The sequence below is a fragment of the Acanthochromis polyacanthus genome, chromosome 6 (genome assembly GCF_021347895.1).
Source record: "Acanthochromis polyacanthus isolate Apoly-LR-REF ecotype Palm Island chromosome 6, KAUST_Apoly_ChrSc, whole genome shotgun sequence".
Taxonomy (NCBI): domain Eukaryota; kingdom Metazoa; phylum Chordata; class Actinopteri; family Pomacentridae; genus Acanthochromis; species Acanthochromis polyacanthus.
This window is the reverse complement of record NC_067118.1, coordinates 29,179,823-29,204,091: the sequence shown is the minus strand read 5'-3', so window position 1 is coordinate 29,204,091 and position 24,269 is coordinate 29,179,823. Positions and strand designations below refer to the sequence as shown.

General features: G+C 40.6%; 2 protein-coding genes across 3 annotated transcripts; one reads left to right on the top strand and one right to left on the bottom strand.

Moving 5' to 3' along the window:
* The first annotated feature begins 262 nt into the window (after positions 1–262).
* Positions 263–2,871, top strand: taf11 (TAF11 RNA polymerase II, TATA box binding protein (TBP)-associated factor). Of its 2 annotated transcripts, none has more exons than XM_022202524.2 (6): positions 263–371; positions 725–925; positions 1,342–1,475; positions 1,578–1,665; positions 1,756–1,852; positions 1,997–2,871. In XM_022202524.2, the coding sequence occupies exons 2-6, from the start codon at positions 758–760 to the stop codon at positions 2,125–2,127; spliced, it is 618 nt and encodes a 205-aa protein (XP_022058216.1). In that variant the 5' UTR covers positions 263–371; positions 725–757; the 3' UTR covers positions 2,128–2,871. The 2 variants fall into 2 exon arrangements, with proteins under 2 accessions (XP_022058216.1, XP_022058215.1); XM_022202523.2 differs by having other exon boundaries at positions 266–524.
* bltp3a (bridge-like lipid transfer protein family member 3A) lies at positions 2,872–24,218 on the bottom strand. The gene is made up of 21 exons (XM_022202522.2): positions 23,933–24,218; positions 20,703–20,865; positions 19,334–19,372; positions 18,995–19,086; positions 18,723–18,912; positions 18,232–18,372; positions 17,937–18,107; positions 16,551–16,731; positions 16,266–16,352; positions 15,118–15,288; positions 13,353–13,492; positions 12,061–12,202; positions 11,005–11,198; positions 9,684–10,900; positions 9,370–9,554; positions 9,147–9,286; positions 8,839–8,989; positions 7,357–7,622; positions 7,004–7,112; positions 6,714–6,805; positions 2,872–5,677 (listed from the first exon to the last, which is right to left on the bottom strand). Exons 1-21 carry the CDS (start codon positions 23,974–23,976, stop codon positions 5,561–5,563), a joined length of 4,032 nt encoding a protein of 1,343 aa, XP_022058214.1. The 5' UTR covers positions 23,977–24,218; the 3' UTR covers positions 2,872–5,560.
* Positions 24,219–24,269: the final 51 nt, after the last annotated feature.

The window sequence follows — 24,269 nt, the reverse complement described above, 5'->3', positions numbered from 1 at the left end:
AAAACTATAGTGACTTTAATCAGTGACTTGTGTCAGTACACAGTGTTTGGTGATATCAATTTCCCTAAAGGAGTTGTAACTGGAGTTTCAAAAGTGTTTATGTTTTGTACCTTGTAATGATATCAAACTACGATAGTTTTTAAAAAAAAAATAAATAAAAGCTATGGCGTAACAATACACATAAAAACCTATTTTCGATACCCCTGCACTTTAGACGTTTTGCTTATGTCACAGTTAGCAATGTTAATAAAGTTCGTTCAAAACGGAAACGGAAATACGGATGTTGTGTTAGCATTACGTTCAGAGAGCTAGCTTTGGGGTGCTATCGTTCCTTTAGAGCTCAGTACTTACATTAATTTAATTCACAGCAGGTACGTTGACCGTTGTTAGTTTTTTTTAAAAACACATTAGGATATAAAGTATAACTGCGTTATACGTTAGCCTCCATTTACTGTTTAAAAGTTAGCTTAACGCCACCGTTAGCTCTGTTGCCGCTGCTTTGTTGACGCCTAGCTGCAGAGAAGGTATGTGCATGTTTGTGGTCCCATTTTATCCAAAATGTACTCACACGAACCTATGTGTTTTTTGTCGGGATTTTGAAACTAAAATAGAACCATAAATGCAGCTAATGAAAATTAGCTTTATCGATTTATAGCTCGCTCCAGAATTGGTAGTACACTGTCAATGGTAACCGTCAGATCTACTACCTTGCTGATACTTGCAGAATTTGCAGTTGGCACAAAGCGTCTGAGGGACCATGGCAGATCCTGCACGAATAAAGTCTGAGGGTGCACCTGAAAGGACAAGTTCTGCTAACGAAGAGCATCCTAAATCAGAGGAAACGGAAAATGTATCTGCCTCAGAAAAACCTGCAAATGAAAAAGAGTTGTCCTCGCAAGATCAGCCAAAACAGGAGGTTAAACTGGTGAGTTGTGGGGCATTCATTCTCCATACATCAAAAAAGAAAGCGGGGACCATATCATACTTTTCTCATCAATTACTACTAATTGATCACATTTGGTTTATTCCACAGGCTAAGGCTGGTATTCTTAGTATTTTCTATACTAGTGCCAATGTCACAATTCATAATCAACCTTATATTGTATGCAGATCTAAGACCTAATCAATGAACTGATTGTTAGAATTCAAAGCAGCAACTTATTACAACAAAAGGTACAGTAAATGTCTATTAATTGAACATGTATGTGTACAAAGTTAGCTAGAGACTAATCTTGAAATGAAAATCTTTTCAAAAACCTAGTTGGTTGTTTATTATGTTTTTACTAGAAGGTATTTTATTGTTCATATAGGCATTCAAACATTTTGTCTTTCACTGTAAAGGAAACAGCAGCAGTAGTAGAAGATGAGGAAGAAGGATCCTCCGGCCAGCCTTCTTCCAAAAGACTGAAGGTGGAACCAGAGAAGAAAAAGGAGAAGCGCCACAAGGTTGATGAAGATGAAATCCAAAAGATGCAGTAAGGCTGACATTTTAAACCTCACACTAGGTCATTCTATTTCTTTGAAGTCACTTTCTGCTAAAGTTCACAGTCCTCCTCTGTGCTTGTTGTGTTTTTCAGGGTGTTGGTGTCGTCCTTTTCTGAAGAGCAGCTGAATCGCTACGAGATGTACAGGCGCTCTGCCTTTCCTAAGGCTGCCATTAAGAGGGTAAGCCGTTTATGAAAATAGACAAAGTATTTTTAAATCCACTTACCTTTATAATGGTTTGACGTCTTTAAAAAAAAAAATCTGTTCCAGCTGATCCAGTCCATAACAGGATCATCAGTGTCCCAGAATGTGGTGATTGCAATGTCTGGCATTGCCAAGGTTTTTGCTGGGGAAATTGTTGAGGAAGGTGAGTGGAGAATTTAACAGAACAGAAACTTCAGACCAAATAAACAGAAACATACAAGCTATTTAATGGAACTCTTTCCTCTGCAATTTGAATTCTAGTATTGTACAGGTACATTTATTTATTTATTTTCTTTTGGCGTTGCAGCATTAGATGTTTGTGAGAAGTGGGGAGACACACCACCGCTGCAGCCCAAACATATGAGGGAAGCAGTGAGGAGGTTGAAGAGCCGAGACCAGATTCCTAACACCAAGTACAAGAACATTCTCTTTCACTGAGGCACTTGCACTGTACATTATGAGGATGCTGGTGATCAATAAGTGGTGAATCACATGTGAGAAACTTGACATGAAGCCAGTGCAGCCAAATAAGCCGTGACTCTTCTCTACTAAGCGACCAAGCTCAGAAACTTGCATTGAAGAATGGTCAAGAAAGCTGCGAAGTAAAGCTGAAAAGTCGACCGGCCACTCATCCCGAACTGTCAAAGTTAATGCTCCTTACCACACAGTTCCAACGGTAGTAAATCATGTTCAGAATTGCCACAAGTTTTATACTTGAGAATATTAAATGTTTTGTTCTTGTGCCTCAACTCGTTTACGTTTTTCGGTGAAATGAATTTACAATGGGTTCAGAATATGTACACGTTTTCTTTTACAGTTATGCAGGCGCACAGGATTTTCATTTTATTTCTTGAAGTTTAAAAAAATGGTCGTATCCTTTTTAAGATCCTTCCTTTGTCATAACTCAATCACATTTTTCCTATCATAATTGAACCTTTTACAGATTAATTGGAAAAGTGGTTCTTGAAAAACTGAACTCAAACTTAGTGTAAATTTTTTTGCAATTTTTCTTGGACATTTGTAATTTTCTATTGAGGTTAATGTCACAAATATGATGGATCACAGTCATAAAAGACTTTGAACATACAAGTTTCTGTATATTCTGAAATGAAAAAACTATGAATGCAGTAGACTGTTATATGAAAACATGGATTTTCTATTAAAACATACGGACAACCAAAATGTGTTGAGCAATTAATCATTTATTGTTTCACTTAAAATATTTTCTACATACTAGCTTTGGTTCACAGAACCAGTTTTATATTAGTCTCAATGAGGTGAAGAAAACAATATAAAATTCAATGTAATTCTACACAACTGACAAAAAAAAATACTGTCCACAGTCTCCCAACATTTGCATCACTTAGAAGATTTCACAATGACTCCTCTACAACCCTTTGAAGTGATTTACATCTTAACAAGTGCAATTTCCAGTGAATTGAACTCACGAGTGCAAGTAATCCACAAGGCATAAACAATACCACTTCACTTCAGGACATGCATCTAGAGGGAACAGCACACGGAGTGAGTCTTGCTTCACTCAGTCCATCTCCTCCTTGCATGGCACACTGGGTAAGAGTTATGTTGTCATAGAAAACCCTGGCCGGCTCTGGAGAGCAAAGGAAGTCTAGTGTAACAGGTTATTAGCAGGTTCAACTCAAAGCACCAGTTGGTCAGTGGAACAGAGATGCTACTTAACACTGAGGCCTGACTGAGGAGCAGGACACTGGGCAAGCTTCAGAGCCACATGTTGCATCCAACATGGCACGCTCAGTTTTATACCAACGTATCTACTGTCATGCAAAAACACAAACACCAAAGCTAGGAAAATACATCACATTTACAAGTGATACTGGAGTCAAAGGGCAGCACCTCTGCTCTGTAACACCAACAAATAGAGGATTTTTTGAGTTCACATACAGCTGAAGGAAGCATTAAAACGTGGTATGTAATTAGTCATCTCAACAACTGAATTCCACATAAAAACTGTGCAGTGTTACTGTTCTTTGTCATATTTTTGTTCCAACTAAATGAGTCTTTCTATTGCTTAAATAGATTACATTCTGCTTCAAGAATGCAAATGTGTCATTCGTAGCTTGCAAGGCAACCAAAGGCAAAAAAGAAAGAAATGATAAATAATATTTTAAATGGAGCGTACTCGGTCAAGTCTCTGCCACCAGGGGTCTCCCACGTACCCCAGGACCATAATGAAAAATGAGAAGATCTCTGTAACAGTAACAGCTTTGTAGCTGTTAAAACAGATAACGTACCACCAAAAGCAAGACGATAAACTACTGATTTAACAGTAGAATGCTTGTAGATAAAATGTAACTGACAGAGGAGCATTTATAAAATGAATATATTGTTAAACAGTCTCTTTGATGCAGAAATCCACCATTGTTTATATCCATGCATTTAAGCAGATTTACACATGGATGAAAGAAAGTGACAGGTATTTAAGCTAGCAATAGGCTTGATAGATAAAACCTCCAGTACATCAGGACTAAAAATACTGAAAATATCAGTTTTTGTAGTAAATCTGGTCAATGTACATTTCATTAGCAGTACCATAGATTTTTGAAAAGTCACCTTCTTTGATTGATATGGCTTCAGTGCACTGTGATATTTCAGATTTAAAAAAGAACACACACTATCACAAACATAAATAAATACAAAAAAGTAAAACAAAATAAAGAATGGATGTTGGGTCCATGATGTCTGACTACTGAACATGACACATGAGCACAGAGGTAATAATATCAGAATGAGTCGTTTCCTGGCAAGCTACAAAACACGTTTTAAGGAGATCAAGTATTCGATCTCTGGTAGCTGGTGTAATCCCAAACCTCTTTAGACCACAGAATAACGGACGAACCCTGTTACAATACTGAAGCTAACTGTGCAACCTGCTCTCCACGACCGGGGGAGAGATCGAAAAGGCGTGTCGTCTTTAGTGGACATTCACGCACGGAGCACATCGATTCACAGTACAAAAGAAGAAGAATTTCACAACTCAACGAATAAAAATAACACTGGGGAACGATTCAACCCGCTTTTTGAAAACGGTAAGGATTTGATAAAGTGTCACCTTTCCACCTTGGTGATAAAGCAACCAAGGGCAGGAAATGAGATGCATCTGTCTCTCCATGAAAGCAGTGGAGATCTGCTTTTTTTTTTTTTTTAAGAAAAAAGTGCATTGTTTTTCTAATACATTTCTGAACAACTGACAATACTTCAAAATGAAGAAAAAAAAACCCACACGTCTCTTACCTTACACTCAACAGAAGTAATCTAATCTAGTCTACCTCTATGACTGCTGATTTGGAAATGTGCTACATGTGAATCAGCACTGTTCACAAAGCATGCTTGACAGTAACGTTTGTCTACAGAGTGACTGATGGAGTAGCAACTGTCTGGCAGTGTCAGTGCATGTGAAAGGAGGTTTTGGCGTGTGCTCGACGTAACACAAATAAATAACTGGAGAGAATTAAAGCTTGATCACCTTGCATGCTGTGTGATAAACACTGAAACTACATAATGAGATTACTGTTCACACTTGAATGAGATCATTTGTGTTTTGTACAGCAGCGAGGAATATTTAGACTGCCAGTTTAAAAAACAGCACAGTTAATGTACCTATAAGTTAGTTTACTAAGTTCCTCTCTCAGTAGTTGTTTTCGAGGCTCTTTAGTAATCTCATGAATGTGTGATGTACCATGGGAGATGATCCAAAGCCACAGCCTGGTTTCATCTTCTTTTCAAACATGTCCATTGTTGAGAAATACTTTGTGTAAGTTCCTGACATTCAGCCTTTCCCATCCCATCACCATTCCTCAGCAGCGACAGGTTCAGAGGTCAAAGACAGAGAGGCTCAGAGAGTAAATGTGGGGTCGTGCTTCCTGACTTCCAGAAGGAGGCGCTCTCTCTCTCTGAGGGCCTGTGTGAGGGCGGCCTGCACGTCACAGAGCTGGGACTCCAGCGTTTGACTCTGCAACGGCAGAATTATCGAAGTGGTTAGCTACAGTTAAAGCGTGCTTTGGCTGGGTGCTACACACCATGTGGGCTGATATCAGATTCTGACGGACAGCAACAGGTGTAATTACAATACCACTACAGAGTCCTGTGTAAATAGACACATCTCTGCTGTGTTTATCTTGAAGAGTAAGAGGACACTGGTGTAACAGCGGTATTTAAGACAGACAGAGCTGATTACTGTTGATCTACAACATAAGCAAACACTGGGAATCTAACTCAGGTGAGGCGAAAATGTCTTGACCTGACTATCAGAATTTAAAGAAACATAAAACCTAAAGCCTGATAAAAGTATGTCAGAGCTACCGTACTCAAAGCATTATGGTTCATACAGTGTCAGTATTAGGTCACTAACTTTTGTGATTTTGATTTGTTTGATTTCTAATTTCATACACATTTCAACACTCGAACCAAAACTCGCTTGTGTGTGTTTATTTCTTGGCTGTTACTGTGATACAGAGACAAAGCTACTACTGTATTGTAGCAGATGTTGTTGCAGCATGTTGCTATGTACAACTTTTCAAATTTGGAATAAAGTTGAGTGTAGAAACAGTCAGCATGATAATATTCAGAGACTACAAACTTAATTTTAAATCAAGTTCTCTGCACTAGCATATGCGTTTGTCTTTACACAGTCATGTTTTTTGAGTTTGGTTAAATGAAATCATCATAATGTACAAATCTGATTAATGGTCTGCAATATATTGAATCAACACTGGGTGGCCCAATACATTTTTGATATCAAACTTTTACAATACATGTGTAAAAGTGGGTTTTCTGCTTTCTATAAATGTGTCTGGAAATGATCACAGTGCAACCGTATAAACAGCATAACTGCTAGACTATTCTTTGGCAATTTTTTCCATATTTTTTAAGATATTCTTCTGAAAAAAGACACATGTCACAGTTATGAAGTCAAATTTCTAATATCATGACCACAGATACACTAATCTGAAGCATGCACAGTACATGTTACAGCTTGTTCTTCCTACCTCACTCAGCTGTTGGACAGAGTTGGCGCCGTTGGGTTGCTCGGAGCCAGCCACAAGAACACCTGCTGAGGCTTTAGGGTCTGTCCCTTCAGCTGCAATCGGAAAGGAAATGGTGACGATCACTTTCTGTTCAACTTTCTGTAAAGCTGTGTCAGATGATGCTTTAAGTTTTTGTGCTTTGAAAGTTCATGAACCTGCTGGTATTTGTGTGCATCCACAATACAGACAAGAGTTGAATTTTTCAAGGTGAACAACATTTAGGTCACAAAAGAAATGATTCCTTTGCTCACCTTTGACTCTCATGATGCCATCATCGCCGCGCTCAAGGAGCAGCTGATCTATAATGAATGTGGCTGGGACAGGTTGAGGGGCTGTAGGGTAGATTTTGGGGCTATCATCCTAAAAAATAAAGGCAAAACAATAATAAGGTATGTTCAAAGTAAAAGATATGATGGTTTAGCATTTTTTCCTCCAAAAAACTTCTGCTTGAGGGCTGAGGTCTTAAGTATTTTAGTCCAGTGGAGTTCTTTTGTGAGGACAAAGATGCTCATATTCAAACTAGGTGCAAAGTCTTGAGACTGAAATTACAAAAGATTCTGTGCTTACATGTTTTAATCATGAAATGCAAAGTGCGCCGTCCTACCTTCATCGTGATGGTGACGTTGCTCATGTGTAACTTCACTGGCTGACCATCAACGCTGAATTCGTCTTCCAGAAAAGGGCCGATGTTAGTCACTGTTGAGGTCAGTAGCTGTGCCTTGCAGTTTTGCACTCTCATATCCACAAAGCCCAGTGACTCAGCCATGGCAGAGCGTCGAGCTGCAGATGGGCCCATTTCTGCCTGCATGCACAGCACTGGAGAGTCCCTGCTGTGCTGCCTGTACTGCTTCTGGACTGATTCAGCTGGAGCTGCAGAAACAAAAAAAGAGGTACAAATGAAGGACACGTAGCGACTTTACCCTGCAGCCGTATCCTGTATGCCGTTCCAATATACTGCTTTATAGTCTGCTAGAGATAAGATTATTGATGTAAACATGGTAGAATAAATTGAGTTAGGCATATGCTAATACACCCAGCACTTGCTTAGATTATGTTCTTGTGCATAACCCAGCATCAGTCTCATAGTGGAGTTCTCATTGCTCCTGAAGTGTGTTTGTCTAGACTCTGCCACAAAACACATTATTTTATTTATGCTTAGCTGAACAGGTGGGTTTCTTCTTTAGTTGACATGTAAACTCCTAAAAGGAAACAGTTTAAAATTAACTGCATAATCACCACACACAGGATTATTGTTCACTTGATGGGATGTGAAACACCAAAAGTCCGGAATTTATCAAAGTGGGTTATGATTGGTAACCTTAACCTTTTGCCCAGAAACTTCATGTGGCTTAAGGGACGGCACCTCGGAGGACACTTTAAACAGATCAGGGTCCAGGATTTTCCAAACCCATTTACCGTATTATCATAGCCAGGTTAACCAGAATAACAGTCATCTCCCTTACACATGGCACATGAACCATAGAATATGTCCTCAGTCATAGGTGTGTTACCTGTAGAACTGTAAACAAATTCTGAGTTCGCAGAGTTAAATTCTCTTTTCTCTGGTGATCATCTGTGTTAGTGTGTGAGGAGCAATTCGAACAGTTTATTGTCTTTTCTTCCTGCTCCATACTTCGTGTATCAGTGTATGTGCACGGTGCTGGGGCTGCACCGGTGAGTGTTTTGGGTTTCAGAGGATCAGGAGAAAGAAATGGGGGTAAATGTGGCATCTGTACTTCGGCATCTAAAGTTTAAACTGCATACTCTGTTGTCGCAATCATTAATTCACAACATTATAATTAATAATGGCAACTCTCACAACCTACAATATGTTCATGTGAAACTGCTGAGATTGGAGCTGCCAAAGAAACTACACATCAGATTTAAGAACATTTCTGTTGCCCTTCTGCTTCAGCTTATCCACAACACAAACCAAATCTAAATATAGGCGTTTCCTGATAATGATTAGTAACCTTTTATCAAGGCAGCCAGTAACAATACAGTATTTGATTAGAAAACAAAGATAAATGGTAAGATTTGTAATACTGAACGCCTTAAAGCGTTTTTCAGCAACAATCCATTGTACCTTGTATGAGACCAGCCAACACGTCTGACAGCCTGACGTTGCCCATCTGGACAGGGGTGAGATTTTGTGCTTGGACAGCCACAACTTGGTCTTCTCCCTTTACTTCCAAGGTGCAAGCTGCTCCGCTCAGGATCAGTAACAACACAGAGGACTGCAAACGACAGCATCACAAGTAAACAGTAGATTTGAAATTTAATCTTGAACTAATTGGTCTAAATATTGAGATATTAGTTTGTTCAGAAAAACACTGCAAATCTAATTCAATTAAATCAAAGCACAAAATTGGTCGGAATTCCATAGTAGCCCACCATGTCCTGAGAAACATCCTCAGTACTTTGGGACAGGGAGCTGCTGAGATCAGCTGATGAACCTCCCTCTGTACCTGGAGCTGGGCTGCCTCGACTGCCTACAGGAGTGTTGTTGGGACGCATGGACTCCATACCTGATTCTGGAAAACATGACAAACTTACAGTAGATGTCATCTGTGCAATACAGACAAAGTTCTGTAGAAATTCAGTTGTATTTACGCACCTGAGTCCATTAGCACAACAAAATTGTCACTGAGATCGCTATCCACGGAGAGATTTTCATCAGGTAGGCTCCCATCCAAGATAGCACTATCAAAGGAATGCTGGGATGGCGACTGCTTTATGGATTGGTGGCGCAGGCTGGGAGCCAAAGAAGGGGAGGACTCTTCTGAACGTGGAACCTGCTCCCTGAACACACACACATACACACACTCAATAAGGCACAGCCAGTAAAAGCATGGGGTGCACAGTGTGAGTTCCTGTAACACAAACACTATTATGTTGCCCGGAGCCCAGCAGGAGACAGCGAGCACTTACTTTGCCTGTGGACTGAACAACTTGCTCATCCCTGAGCCGCGACTCAGCATGCTAAAGGCGTCTTTTGTTATTGAAAACGCCCCTTTGGTCAGGTCCAGGGAGGCACTAATGGCATCTTTGGTCACATCCTTAGTGACGTTAATGGCGCTTGATAGCTCTCCCTCCAGGCTAAAGGTGGACGGCTCACGGGAGAGAGCTGGAGACTGTCCGGGCGAGAGGGGAGGTGAGAGAACAGAGGTCTCCTCCTGTGTTGCCAATTCATTGTCCTCTAGCCCCTCCTCCACTGCCTCGTAGGCCTCCTCCACAGCTCCGTCTTCCTGACCAAAGGCAGCTGTATTGATGGAGGAGATGCCGTTTTCTAACCCGCTGTCCTCCAGCACGGCAGAGTGATGAGTCGGGGAGATGTCAGAGTCCGTCATACTGGGGCTGTCTGTCTCTGGAGTGTGGGGGACTTCTTCCTCTGGCTCTGTGGAGACCGGAGGCAAAAGCAGACCTAATTCCACTGAGTCCACGAGAAGGCCAAAGCAAACTGTAGCTGTTTTTGTCTTCTGGCCATGAGCCTGCTTAACATCGCGTACATCCCGGCCTAACTCCGCCCCCAGCCGTGCCATGGTGTCCTTCATCCTCAGCAGGGCAACGTACTGGTAGTGGTTGAGCCACATCTTCACAGGGGTGACAGTGTGAGCCAGGAAGTGGACGGAAGCAAGCGAAGCCTCCTTCTGATCGGGTTCCTGCTCCGAGGAAAGTTGCTGGGTTGTGGTGGGACTGGAAGAGGAAGATGATGAAGCATTTTTAAAGGCAGCTGGCTGACACATCCACACAGACATGGCGAAGGGCTCGACAAAAGGCTGGGTTTTTCCTTTGGGGAATCGCCGTGCTCCATCGAAACCTAGCGTAACACGGGACAGACTGAGAGACCAGACATCCTGGGATCGCAGCTGCTTTCTGTCTAGAGGTGGGGGATCTGCCTCTTGAGAGTGCTGAATGAAGGTGGAAGGAATGGGCTGGAAGGCACTCAGGTCTCTGGGGTAAGGGCAAGGCGGTGTGTACTGGAAGAAGGAGCAGCTGGAAAACTTGTCACAGGTACTGCTGAGGTCAGCTCTGGAGCCATGAGGGCAGTGTCGGGTGTTGCTGAGAGCCATCTGGGGTACAGTAACAGAGAGGGACTGTGGACGTTCAGGGTGGTCCAATATGGATGAATCCAGGGGAATTATCAGCTACAAAAGAAGAACAAAACATTGGCAGTATGAGACCTTTACACAAAATACAAGTTCTGGTCAGAGATTGAAAGTGCTACATGTAAAAACTGCAGTGTGTTCACCTTCAGCTGAGCTGCATCCATACGAACATCTACATGTTCTTCAGCCTTGCTGCTGTCCTGCAAATGGTAGAAAGCTTTGACCTGGTCCAGCGTGTGCAGGAGACCCCTGGCGAACAGATTGATCCACAGCACACTGGCTGGGTCCACACACAGCTGGAGGCTGTTTAACTGGGCGTACAGGTTTGAGGTGGGCACTGGAAGAGTGAAAAAATAAGATGTTCTGGTAATAGATTCTGATATCAGTCATTATGAGGTTTTTATTAAATCAATATTTACAACTAGTACTTATAGTAGTACAGAACTGCAACAAATAACAACAAGCAAAGATAAAAAAAAATCGATTTTTACAGTAAATGCTCATAAATCTGCACCAGATCAAGTTTCAGTTATGTAAATTTTGAAATATAACACAAAGGGGTCTGTATTAAGTCAATGGACATAAAATAAGTACTCTAACCAACCATTCTGCATTAGGGCTGTATGGGGAAAAAAAACTAACATTGGGATATGTATTTTGTTTTTCTGCTAAATAACTATTTGAAAAGGATTGATCATTCTACAATGATTGGTCTGATTTTGTAGACGGGTGCATCTGCATAGAAAAAAAATATTTCAAAAAGAGCAGAAAAGGTCAATTGGAACCTTTCTCATACGGTGCCAAAGGATTCCAAAATAGTGTTTTGATTTGGATGGCAGTCAGATGTGGCTTTGTGCTCACAATACAGAGCTTTTTGGTGCCGACTTAAATACTCAAAGAAATCAGGTCATGTTTACCTGTACAACAATAGCAAGATGCTGCTGACAATGTACCTGTTTTAGGTCAATCTCATCCCTTCTGTAGGGGAAACATTTCATCCTACATACAACTCACGCTGTGTATCTTTTCAGCATTTCTCTTGTTTCTTACCCATCTTGCTGCAGATGCAAAGCCTACATAGCGACATTTTGTAGCACAATTTGTGCAGTAAGCTGACAATATATATTTACCATACAAGCCAAAAATTAAAATGTGAACACAAAAACATAAAAGTAGAATTAAATTCGGTATACAGATACCTGGTAAACTGGGGTTGTCAGGAAAGTAGTATTCAGTAAATTGCAGATGAATTGCAGGTACGTTGTCTGGCAAACGCAAAGCTTTACGGTTACACGATAATAAAGACTGGGTCTTCTTGTTTTGACGGCCCCTTGTAGACACCTACATGTAGAAAGGTTAGAGGAGTAATAAAAATAGAATCAAAATGCAATTTGTTTTTCCACTTACGTCATTCACATTCAGGACACAAGACAATCACTGGAAAAAAGTACAAATATGTTTTAGAAAACAGAACTAAACCACCTGAGCCTCAACATCAATGATTTCCTGTCAGGAATGGAAGGTGAAGACCAGACATTTACAGAATTTCCCTGGGTATCTCTTACTCTTTCAAAAGAGGAACTACAAGTGCATTGAACCTAAAAAACTTTGATATGTTGTTATTTCACAAGAAAGTGAAAATGCAGAACCAGCCTAACTGTGTAACTTGAAGGGACGGTGGTTTTCTCAGCTTTAGATGACAGACACTGCAGACGCCAAGAGAAGTGACATGTGTGGGATTACTCTATTTTTACTAAGGTACTTGACTCACATGCTCGTAAGAATTTTCCTAAAAATGCTGGGAATCATCACAACCCTGTGTCTGCTAACACTGAAATTACATCAGTCTAAGTACAGATCCTCTACTGCTACCGATCACCAGGAAGGAAATTTGATGCCCAGCTTTTACACATTACCACATTAATATAACCTGATCATGCTGATAAAACACATCAGATGCTTGGTCTGAAAGAGACCTTTGCTCTCCCTGTGAGTCATGTCAGGCAGATGCCTCGAAGGCAGGAAACTGAGCACACTCCATTCTGTTTGACCTAACTGAAAATGATGAGCACACTGCCAACAGTAGAGCTAATAGTGCTTTTATTTTCTCCTAAAAATGTCATCCCTGATCTATTCTGTTCTATACAGTCAAACTATTTTAGGATTTTGACAGCTGTCACGGAAAAATAACTCATTTTTCTAATTATGCACTCCATGTTGTCTTTCCAGAAGTCCACAATTTGTATCATATGATTATATCTCTGACTTGCTGCAACAGTGACAAATCCACAATCTATAAACATTACAATATCCAAAACCTGTTATGTTTGGTCACTGCTAATTTATTCTGAAGACAAAGTGAGCTCAAGCTTTGCCAGAAATACTGGCCTGACAAATTCCACTGAGGAACAGAAGTTGCTGGCTCCATTTACTGAAGAATCAGGCGTCTGTTAGAGCAGGCAAATCAAATCAGCTGATGATAAAAGCTTGCCTGGTGAATGTCCACGTCATCCATCCTGATCACCACACAGTTAGTTCGCAGCCTCTTAAGTGATGAAGGAGCCGTCGCTGAGCTCTTGCTGGCCGTCTGCTCTTTGTCAGAAGGGACCGACTTGGGACTGGACTGTCCATCTACATGGAAGAGTAAACAAGCTTAAATCACTTAGGTATAAACAAGATCCTAACACTGATTCAAAAATAGCTTTCAAGGTGATTTGCGTCTTTGTAATCATAGAAATGTTAATGTTGCTAAAACAGATACTGATTTATACGGTGAATGGCGTCATATATTTTATCAGCGCTAAACTGAAGAAGGTAAACATGTTTTACTATATGACAAAATATTTTATTGCACATCTAAAGCCTGTTCTTTTTTGATGAAAGTGTGTCTATGTAATTAAAAAAAACAGCTTGAGGTCCACTTCCTAGTTTTTTCCAACCATCCCTTTATTTTCTTCTCTTTTATTTCTTGTCAGCACTGACTCAGTTTATTTAATTTGCCTTTTTTTGACAACAATTTACAAGAAAAAGATAACTTAATATCAAAGTGAAAACAGATGTCTACAAAGTAATGTTAAAGAAAAGATTAAATGCAAAAAAGGTGATTGCTTGAGTATTCACACCAGGTACAGCCAATTGATGCTAGAAGTCCAGAGCAAGCCATCCTTAAAAACTGAGTGATTCTACAGGAAGGAGGCCAGCGAGGAACAGTGAGTTTGAAACTTGAAAAAGATTCTTTGGTCTGATGAGAGTAAGATTCAGCTTTTTGGTCATCAGGCTAGACCCCACGTTTGGCAGACACCAAACACTGCACATCATCACAAACATACTATCTCCACCCGGAAGCATGGCGGTAGCAGCATCATGATGTGCAGATACTTATCAGCAGCAGGCCCTGGAAAGCTTATAAAGGTAGAGGGTAAAAATGAATGCAGAAAAGTAAGGGGAATGCTGAAAACCTGGTGCAGTGTGCAAGAAAAGTGCAGAAGATGTATTTTCTAGCAAGTCAAAAATCTGAAGCATTCAGCCAAAGATACACAGAAATAGTTTTTAGACAACAAGGTGGATGCCCTGGGAGGGCAGGTCAGAGCTCAGACCTCTACTGAATTGAGAATTTGTGGCTAGACTTTGGAAAGGCTGTTGACTCAAACCATATAACCTGACGGATCCTGAGCAGTTTTGCCAAGAATAATGGGGTAAAATTGCAGCTTTCAAGACGCTGATTGAGACCTATCCACACAGGCTCAATGCTGATGACCAAAGTGTAGCCACGAAATTTTATAATTCTTTGACAATTTATAGTTTTAATGAACTGGTGTTTCATCGCAGAAATCTGCGCTCACTTTGGCACGAAAGAGTCTTTGTTGTGAATTCTTTCCCAAAAAAGCCTAATAAATTGATTCAGTGTTTAAATGCATTTGTAGGGGAAAACATCAGGAGGAGGTCATGACTATTTACAGGCCTTGGGCTACATCTGCAGATGGATTGTTTGGTTATCATGGAGGTAGCGCTTAGAAGCAGTTATGATCCCATCCATAACACTTCTTGAAAAACTAGTCTTTGTCAGCTTAAAGATATGCATGCAAACATATTCATCTCCATGACAACTGACCTTGTGTTGGGATTTTTTTTATATGTGTAAAATTACTATAGCCAATGTCATAACCATTCACTTTTCTGATAATTTTGTCTATGCTTAGGAGTCAGTCAGATATAAAATAAATAAGAAAAAGTTTATGTAAATTCTGTATTCATACCTTGAAGTGTCTTTGCAGGGGAATCCTTGCTTGGCTGGGGAACTTCACTTTGTGGCCCAGGGAACCCAGAAGCCTCTGCTCTTCTCTGGTACTCCTGCAGCAGTTTTCCAGCCCACTGGGCCTGAGCCTCCATGGCTCCACTGTGGCGTTCCCAGTGTCGACACCCATCAGCTGTGCAAGAGCAGCAACACAAAGCAGATGTGTTTTTATTGCAAGCCGAAAACTAATTTAGAAATTGAAAATGTTTTTCATGTGTAAATTCATACACTAAACAATGTGGGTTAAAAGAAAGGGGAAATAAAAACAAACAAAAAGGTAATTATTCACAACAACAACAAAGGAGACAACAATATAGCAAAGCACTAAGGTCTGATTATCAGCAATGTGGGACGTGGCTTTCATTTGGCAAAAGAAAAGCGAGGCACAAGAGCAAGAACAGCATGGCCACAATCAAAACATGGTGGTGGAAATGTAGTGCTTTGGGGTGTTTGTCAGCCAGTGGGCCAGAAATCCTTGTGCATCATGCAAAAAAGGAATATATTAAGATTCTAGAGGAAAACATCAGGCAGTCTGCAGAAAAACAACAGCAACAAAAATAAATTTGGAGCAGCCTGGTCTGACTTCAGCCCTGAATTATACTGAGAATCTGTGAAGGGAACCTAAGACCAGAGTGATAGCAAGGAAACATGCAACAAGCTTGATAGCAATTAGCTGTAGTAGAAAATAAAGCTTTTGCCACTAATTACTTGCAAGGAATAAAAAATAACTTTGGACATGCCACTGCACATAATGCACACTGTACATATTATACATAAGCTTGTACTGTGACAATGTAGACATTTTCATCTTTTCATACTCACACAAAGGGGCCGAACAGTAAAACAAAATGAAAGCATTTTTTCTCATTTCATTTAATTGACCTTAATGAGCTCCAGAGGCAACTCTGCCATTCTACATTCAACACTTCAGGGATTCACAGAGAATAATGGCACTGGACACAGTCTTCCATGCCATTTGCCTGCTTGAATAGGAATCCTCCTAACAGCTAGTCCTGAATGAATGCTGTGCTTACAGTGGGAGCAGCACAGAGCCTCGGGGCAAACTGCAGTTAAAACACAGACAAAGGAAGAACCAGTCGTCACACTCACCAAGTCTGTGGATGGGATAGTAGTCAAAACCGAGCTTCCTGAATGTCAGCTGCATGGCACCCTGCAAACCCGGTGGAGGTGGCTCATCTATGGAACATCACATAACAGCTGCTTAAAACCAGCGTCTTAGTAATTGTTCTTTAAATGCTGCATTTTAGGGGACACCTTCAGAACACAATCTTAGCTTTATGTTAACACAAAAAAGCACAGATGTACTTGTGTTACAAGACAGTAAAGACTGCACACTGATCATTTTTCATTCATGTTGAGTTACTTCCATCTAACCTTCATCCATTGAAGAGCTGTCATTGCATATGTGTAAGTCCAAGCGTGATATGAAGGTGTGGTAAGAAGACTCCTTGACATCATAGAGATCAAAGTATTGACTCATGTTACTGGGGGTGCCTGCAGGGGCGGGTGGAGGTTCTGTCCAGAGGCTGTGGAGGCCAGGAGATGGAGGAGCAGTCTAAACAACAAAGGAGAAAACAATGCTAAATTGACAAGATAATTTGATAAAATACCCCAGAAAAACACGCACACAAAAAATATAGAAATAAGATAGTGTAAGAAATTAGCTTAAACAAATAAAGCATATGAGCTGTACGATACTGTATCCAGAAATAATCGTGTGTCAACAAATTTTGGGTGAAAAGCTCTTTAGGCTTCTCTATTTATTGGTGAATATGTTTTACTTGCAACATAATTTTATTTATCATGTCCTTCACATACTATGTTTGTAGAGCAAAATGCCATCTACATACTGAAATATAGTTTCATTGCTTACTGTTTTTGCTGTATTTAAACATGCATTCATAAAGTTCAGAATGCGACTATGAAAATTCAACATTAGCTTTAAAGCAGCGTCCTTACACACACACACACACACACACACAGCTCCAAGCACTGCATTCATGCTTGGAATGCTTGCTGAAGGTCCTGTTATCTAAGTATGTCAAGCACCATCTGAAAATGGCCCTGGATCTCCTCCACTGTGTCATAACACCAACCCTTCAATTGGAATTTCAATATGGCGAAGAGGAAGAAGTCACAGGGAGCCAATAGAGTGGGTGAAGAGTTATGATTGTGTTGTGACCAACAACTCTGTATATAACTGGAACAGCCACATGACACAGCACCTCAGCTGAAGATATTTGCATCAAATGTTCTCCCTCAGGCACCTCAAGAGGTTACAATAAATTCCTGCCTTGAGTGTCTGAGTTTGGAGCATGAATCAAAAGTGAATTGCCCCATTAATGTCAAGACAGGAGGAGAAAGCACTTATGATGAATCCCTTTATTAACTACTGCTTGATCCTTGATACAAAAGTTGGCTCATTCTGGTCTTTTTCTCTGCTCCAGTCTGAGCTTCTCACAAATGCATACCTAGCAGTGATCCCAAAACACCCATGTAACACAGGTCTCGCTGTTGATCGTGCAATGTCATGTAGCTCGCTAAGTTGTGAGAGTCACTGCTCACACGTGCATATAAGGAAGATGTACTTCATGTGTGCACACCAACGCCAGTCTTGGAACTTTTTAGTGGCACCTAGTAAATACCTTAACTGTTCTATAGTCCTACTTTGAGTAATCATGATTGAATATTTGTACTTTTTTAAGCAAATGTGTCATATATTTCACAAAAAAAAAGCAGTCAGAAGAAAGGAGGAAACACCTGCAAGGATTCAGCAGTCATGCTCTTCCTCTGCTGAGCAGATTTCTCCATGGCCTCACTGAGGGATTTGGCATAATGGATGATAGCTTTGAGCTGAGAGTCTGTCAGAACCCACAACAGGTCGTCCAGAATGAAAAGCAGCTTGGATGCCAGCACATTACAGTCCTTTATCTAGAAAGAACAATGAAGACAGAAAGACTTGTGACGAATAATTTGCAATTTAGATGAGATGTCGTTGATCTTTAACCAGTCCTGTGACAGAAAAAGTAAATGAACAGTGCAAATGTAGTCTTACCCTGCGCTTTAGAGCAATTCGAATGCGTCCCTGGTTGGTGATGAGACGTAAAGGGGTGCTGCCGAGGTCCTGGTCGTCGCTCTCAATTGCATCTGCTTCAATTCGGAGACTCTGCCAGTTAATTTCTTTAAAGGTCAGCACCTGAATAAAACATATCAAACTACGATCAGACACAAAAACACTGACATAAAACATCATGTTCTGATAGTTACATGGAAAAACCGTTACCAGAGAAATAAGGCAGCAGACAGATTTCCTCTTTAAAAGGATTACAAGCCTTCATTCTGAAAGGTTATCTCAAAATAGACCCTGCAGCTAATACAGACCAAACCAATTGACTTGATTAAATGATTTATTGCAAGCTTAATGAGCACACATTGCTTCTGCAGTAGAACGCTGTATTGAGTGGGGCATTATGTGACTGTCAGACAGGAGAGCGTTGAAGCCGTGTGAGAAGGGAAATAACAGTGTGCTGTCGTTGCTGCTATTACCTCTCCTCTTTTTGGGTCAGTGACACGGGTGTATCGCAGGTCACTGCGCTGCCATTTAGGGTTTAAGCTATTGCCTTGTAGTTGCCAGAGCTCAAAGGAGGCGTGGAAGGCACGAGCCTGGACCTTGATGGTAATGGAGTTGATCCTCACAGACATGCCCTCTACCACTTTCTCAGCAAAGCCATACTCACTGTAAGTAAACATGACATGTGATGTAACACAGCGTTCAACATCGGACAGGGCGGCTTAACACAATATGCAAGTAGGCTTACCTCTGGCCTGCTGTTATAGCTATAGGAGAGGGACCATTGGGAGGACGAGGCTCTTCACATGTCCTCATCTCTACCTCTACTTTATCCAAGAACTACACAAAAGGGGAAATATTCAGGCAACACTCAGCATTCAACTGAGCAAGAACAAATAGAGAAGCGGGCTAATATTTACTGAAGATAAAAGCACAAAGAGCAAAATGGGAAGCTAAAGTAACAGAACAGGTACTGCTACAGTCATGCCAGAGTCAAGTTATTTTGGATTAAAAGACGAGGGGAAAGCTTAGTGCTGCAGAAATGTGCAAGAACTCGGGAGAAGGACCAAAATAACATCAGTCTTACCAGGCAGATGGGGCTCGTCTTTAACTTTGTCCATTGTATCTGAAAAGACAGGACAGCAAGGTCAACAAAGCCAGTCACTATTACTTGTCACAGCATTCTGCACTGTTTATCATTCACTGTGCATAAGGGCACAGTAAGCAGGATCCTCGCACAACATGACACAGCAGCTATGACCAAAGCGGCATGCTGTAATATTTCCTCCGAAGTGCTACATGTCATGGCATCATGTGTATAGACAACATATTTCATAATTCCAAGTACAATCTTACAGACAGAGGTCAACATAATCAGTAGGATACCTCCTCTGGGGACCATAAATGCCTCTACAAAACTGAATGGCAACCCATTCAATAATCAAATCAGGAGCCTCGGTCTGCAGCAGAGTCGCGGACCAACAGACCAATCATCGTTGCCATCCAAAGAGTCATAACAAAGTCAAGGTTGGAAAATAAAACAGAAACTACATATTAATTTACTATTCATTGATTCAGTTGTGCCATACAAGCCAATTTCTAGTTTCCATATGACTGATGCAAACTTTGAAAGCGGACAGCAGACATGCACGCAGCTCTATTCACATTACAACAACAGGCCAGTCTGCTGCTCAGATAGTCAAACAATTAGAGTCAACAGGGAGTCTGTTGATCGGTGGAAAAACGACAAATCTAACTGGAAACATAAAGATAAAAAAGCCCTGATTTCAAAATATGTCAGAATGGAGCAAAGAACTTATGTAGCATATTACTGGGGAAACTGCAAAAATCTAATTTAAAATTTGCATATTTGGACACTGAAAGCATCATACAATACAGATACAAACATAAAAGATACATAACAATGATATGTAAAATTGTCCAACAACCCTGGAGAACGTTTACCTTCTAGCTTAAAGCCACTTTTTACAGAAACTCAAAGAAAACAGTTGTGTATATGTAGTGTTATTGGGATAATTTGGGAACACAAACCAGGCATCCTCCTCAATGCAGACCAGCCAGCATATCTCACGATCAGACTAGCCTCTGGCCTTTTGTGTCCCTTTAAATCATGGCTTGCCTGCCTATTATGAGCAACCAGTACTGGTCTGACAGATCATAATGTTCTCAGCAGTGTCTCTTGCAGTGTTAGTCTTTGTGGTACAGCCACTGCTTATTTCCTCTATGCACTTAAGTGCACTTATTTAGCACCAAAGAACAGAATATTTTTCTCAAGTTTGAAAGTGATGCATGAAACAAGAACCTAAACAGCTTGATGCATGTAGCTAGCTTTTGTGTACCCATTTTGTGCTTCAACAGTTTTCTTATGAAAGAGAGTGTTCCTCCCCTGTCAAACCAGCTACACAATCAGGTTAGACTAGTCAAGAAGAGCATACCCTGATGGCGGCCTTGTTGCAGTAGACCCGAGTGACAGCCAGCCAGGTAGGCAGGTCAAGCATGTTCTGCAGAACCTCTTCATCAAGCTCCAGGTTGGACAGCTGCCCCTCCCCCTTCAATGTGCTCAGATTGATCTTGTCTGGGGACAGATTCTTGGTGAACCTAAAGAAACCAGATACAAAGTACATATGTTAGGGTGAATAGACAAAGCAGCCAAGTTCTAGAGAACATCCATATAGGTTGTATGAGGGAGACACCAGTGCACATCACTGATGATCAGCGAGACAGAAATACCCCGAATTGCATTATGCAGTCAAGATGTGTTTGAAGCAGTGCAACTGAATGAGTCATCTGAAAGAAGATGGAGCACTCTCCTTACTAGAGTCACACAGCTGCACTACCCAGCAAGGGTGACCTCTCCAAGGGTGCAAATGTAGCAGGATACAACTGCCAGGAACTGACGACAGCACACTGAGGATGACTATAGCAGGAATAGGAACAAATTCATTGGTTATATACTTTAATAAACCACATGATCGAACTCTGTCCTGACAAATCCCTCCGACATTTCCGACATCATCTGAGAGACACCATAGAAAATGTAGCAGACTAAATGTCTTACGATAAAGCTATATAACCTAAAGAGTGTCTGTGATTATATTAAGTGAACAGTTAACATCATCCAATCTGTCACCCCTGTTAAACCTGATAAACCAGTAAAAGTTTAAGGTTCCTTTTTCTATCGTGCAACAAATAAATGGTTCCACATCTATCATGGGACAAAATCTGTACTACTGCCTTCCTAAACTGAGCATTTCACATTAATTCCAAAAATCCACAGGGGCCTTTAATGAGTTAAGTCTGTGGCGTACAGCTACTTACCATGTTTGAAAAATAATAATAAAAACAGCTTTGACTCAATGCTACAACATTGTCCACGTTAATTCAGTAAGTAACTTAATAATTGAGTTAACACAATTGCTTTACAGATTTGTAGCTGAAGCATATAAACAAAGTGATTTGGTAGTATATAGAATTCAGACCCACATTAGACCAAAACTGGTGGTTTTTTTCTTTAGCAATACATGCCAGATACCAAGATTAGCATGCTTTAGAGACCACACAAATTCCATAGCTTATTAAAGGCAAGAAAGAAGTCATTGTTGAAACTTTGCTAAAAGCACAACTGTTTGGTTTTACAACTAAACAATACCCAAGTGGTTCTTAAATGATTAACATGAAAGCTTTTTAACTTTGAAATGGCTCTAATTAACTGAACAATCCTTAATTGGTTGAAAAAGATTGGTTTTGTCAGTTTTAGGCTCCATCGACATATTTAAAGCAGAACATTCAGCTGCTGTGAATTTAGTCATGGAGATTCTTACCATTAATATGGGTGCAATGCAGGCATACAATCTGATTTTGTTGTCATTTTAGTTTTCTTTAAATGATCATACTGCTATGTGACAGTGACTGATGGTTTAAAGCGATTAACCCTGATGGCAGGATGTAAGATAAGTGCAGAGATGCTTGGCCATTTTCTATCAAAAACAAAGTTATAATCAATACCATTAATATGCATGCAAGTCGGCTATCCAGCTATGTGTCCACTGTTTCTTTTTGCTGCAAAAACTTGCTTTAATTATTCAGTGACAGAGACAACACAGAGGAAAAGAATAGCGGTCAGTCAAACAGAAAGCCTGCGATTGAGCAGACATCTACTGTGTTATTCAAGATCATGATCGACTTTACCTTTACCCCATCTGGCTGGGGTAAGACAGACCTTTTGAACACATTTCATCGTTGAGCTCTCACCCAGATAAATTTCTTAACAACGGTCAGCAGTGCCAAACTGGCAGCAAAAGATAATGCAACATATACTCCCACAATAAAACTGAAAGAGAGGAGACTGTGCATCACAAAATAGAAAGCCGAGTGTCCCCCAAGCAACAGCTTTACATCGTGAGGAAAGAAAACCAGGTCAGATGTAGAGAAAATAGGGTTGGTGAATGCTTAAGATTACTGCAATAAATTATTTGTAAATCAGGAGGCATTATGGACAGTGTGAAAGAAATTGTAATTGCAATAAGATAGTAGGTGTACTACTGACTATTCTGGCAGTAAGAATTGATTGACTGCATTCATTTCTAAAGCCTAGTCAATATATCACTTGACCATCATTACTGGCTGAAATTGTTTATCACAGATGTATGGATATCCATATGCTGATACAAAAACTTTCTTTTACATTATAATATGCAGACAAAGATCCTTGAGGTAATGCAGGAACACAGTTTGTCACATAGCTTATCCAGCAGAGCACCTCCATTACTTACAAAACAACAACATTTGCAGCACATGTAGCAGAGCACACAGCGGTGTGGGGTCAAGCTCTGGCTTCACAGTGAGTTGCCAACTGCTTTATGAATTTGTCTTTTCAATATAATGCTGACATATAGATAAAGAAATTCAGCATGTATATCAATATCTGAATGTTTTATTCTTTCAAACTGATATCTGCTCCATAACCCAGAAATGGCTTGGCTTCATTCATTCATGTACAGTAGGCTGATCAGCTTCATCGGATTGACCTTTTTCAGGTTAATCTGGCATAGATTTAGGGCTAAACAAGGAAAAGTGTTTTGTTACCCTGATAAATTAGTGGGAAAACATGCCTGTTTTAAAGACATAAAGATCAAAGGTAAACTACTTCTACCATATTTCTCTCTATCTGGAAAATCATTTTCTTTCTTTATGATAGAGGTGATGCCATGTCTTCACAGATGTGAGCACAAATTCAATCAAGATAGAAATAATTCGTAAGAAATAACTGACAAACCTCTGGCCTCTGCTTCAGATAGATTGATAACCTCAAATAAGAGAGATGATGCTGTTTCATATGCAGCATTCCAGTTGTAATCATGGTATATTCAGGGCCGTAAACAGTGAAGTATGGACACAGCCGTTTCTAATTAAGTATGTGGACTAAACGTTGTTAAAGTAATGCTCTCCTAGTGCAGGTTAAAGTCCTCTGCTGCCTTCACTGAACCCGTCTGTTCTCCTACCTATATTCTCAGAGTAGCGTTCAATTAAACCGATGTGAAAATCAGTGTAGCTAGCTTCGTGTGAACCGAAGCCAACTAACGTTTGCTGCCTGGAGAGCTGTAACGTTCAAACCATCATCCAGCTGGGCTAACCGGCTAACATAAACACCAAACATGACACTTACCTGGATAAATGTTTCAGAATTTGCTTTTTAATAATGCCGGCCATGTCTGCTGGCCTTCCTGTCGAACAGCGTCGGCAGCTTTCCCACTTAAATAAATATGTACTAGCTCGCAGGTACCTCTATAGTGTAAACAGCAGCAGCAGCCGTGTGCATCTTGTTAGCCGCTGCTGGCTCTGCCGAGCTGCTACACACTGGACAGCAGCTAACTCAGAGCTAACTCAGTCAACGGAGCTAACCTGCTTCAACACGAACACGACCGAAGAAACACGGCAGCTACAGCGACAACATGCTGCCATCTGCTGGATATTCAGGGGAAGTGTAGATGTAAAATGTAAGA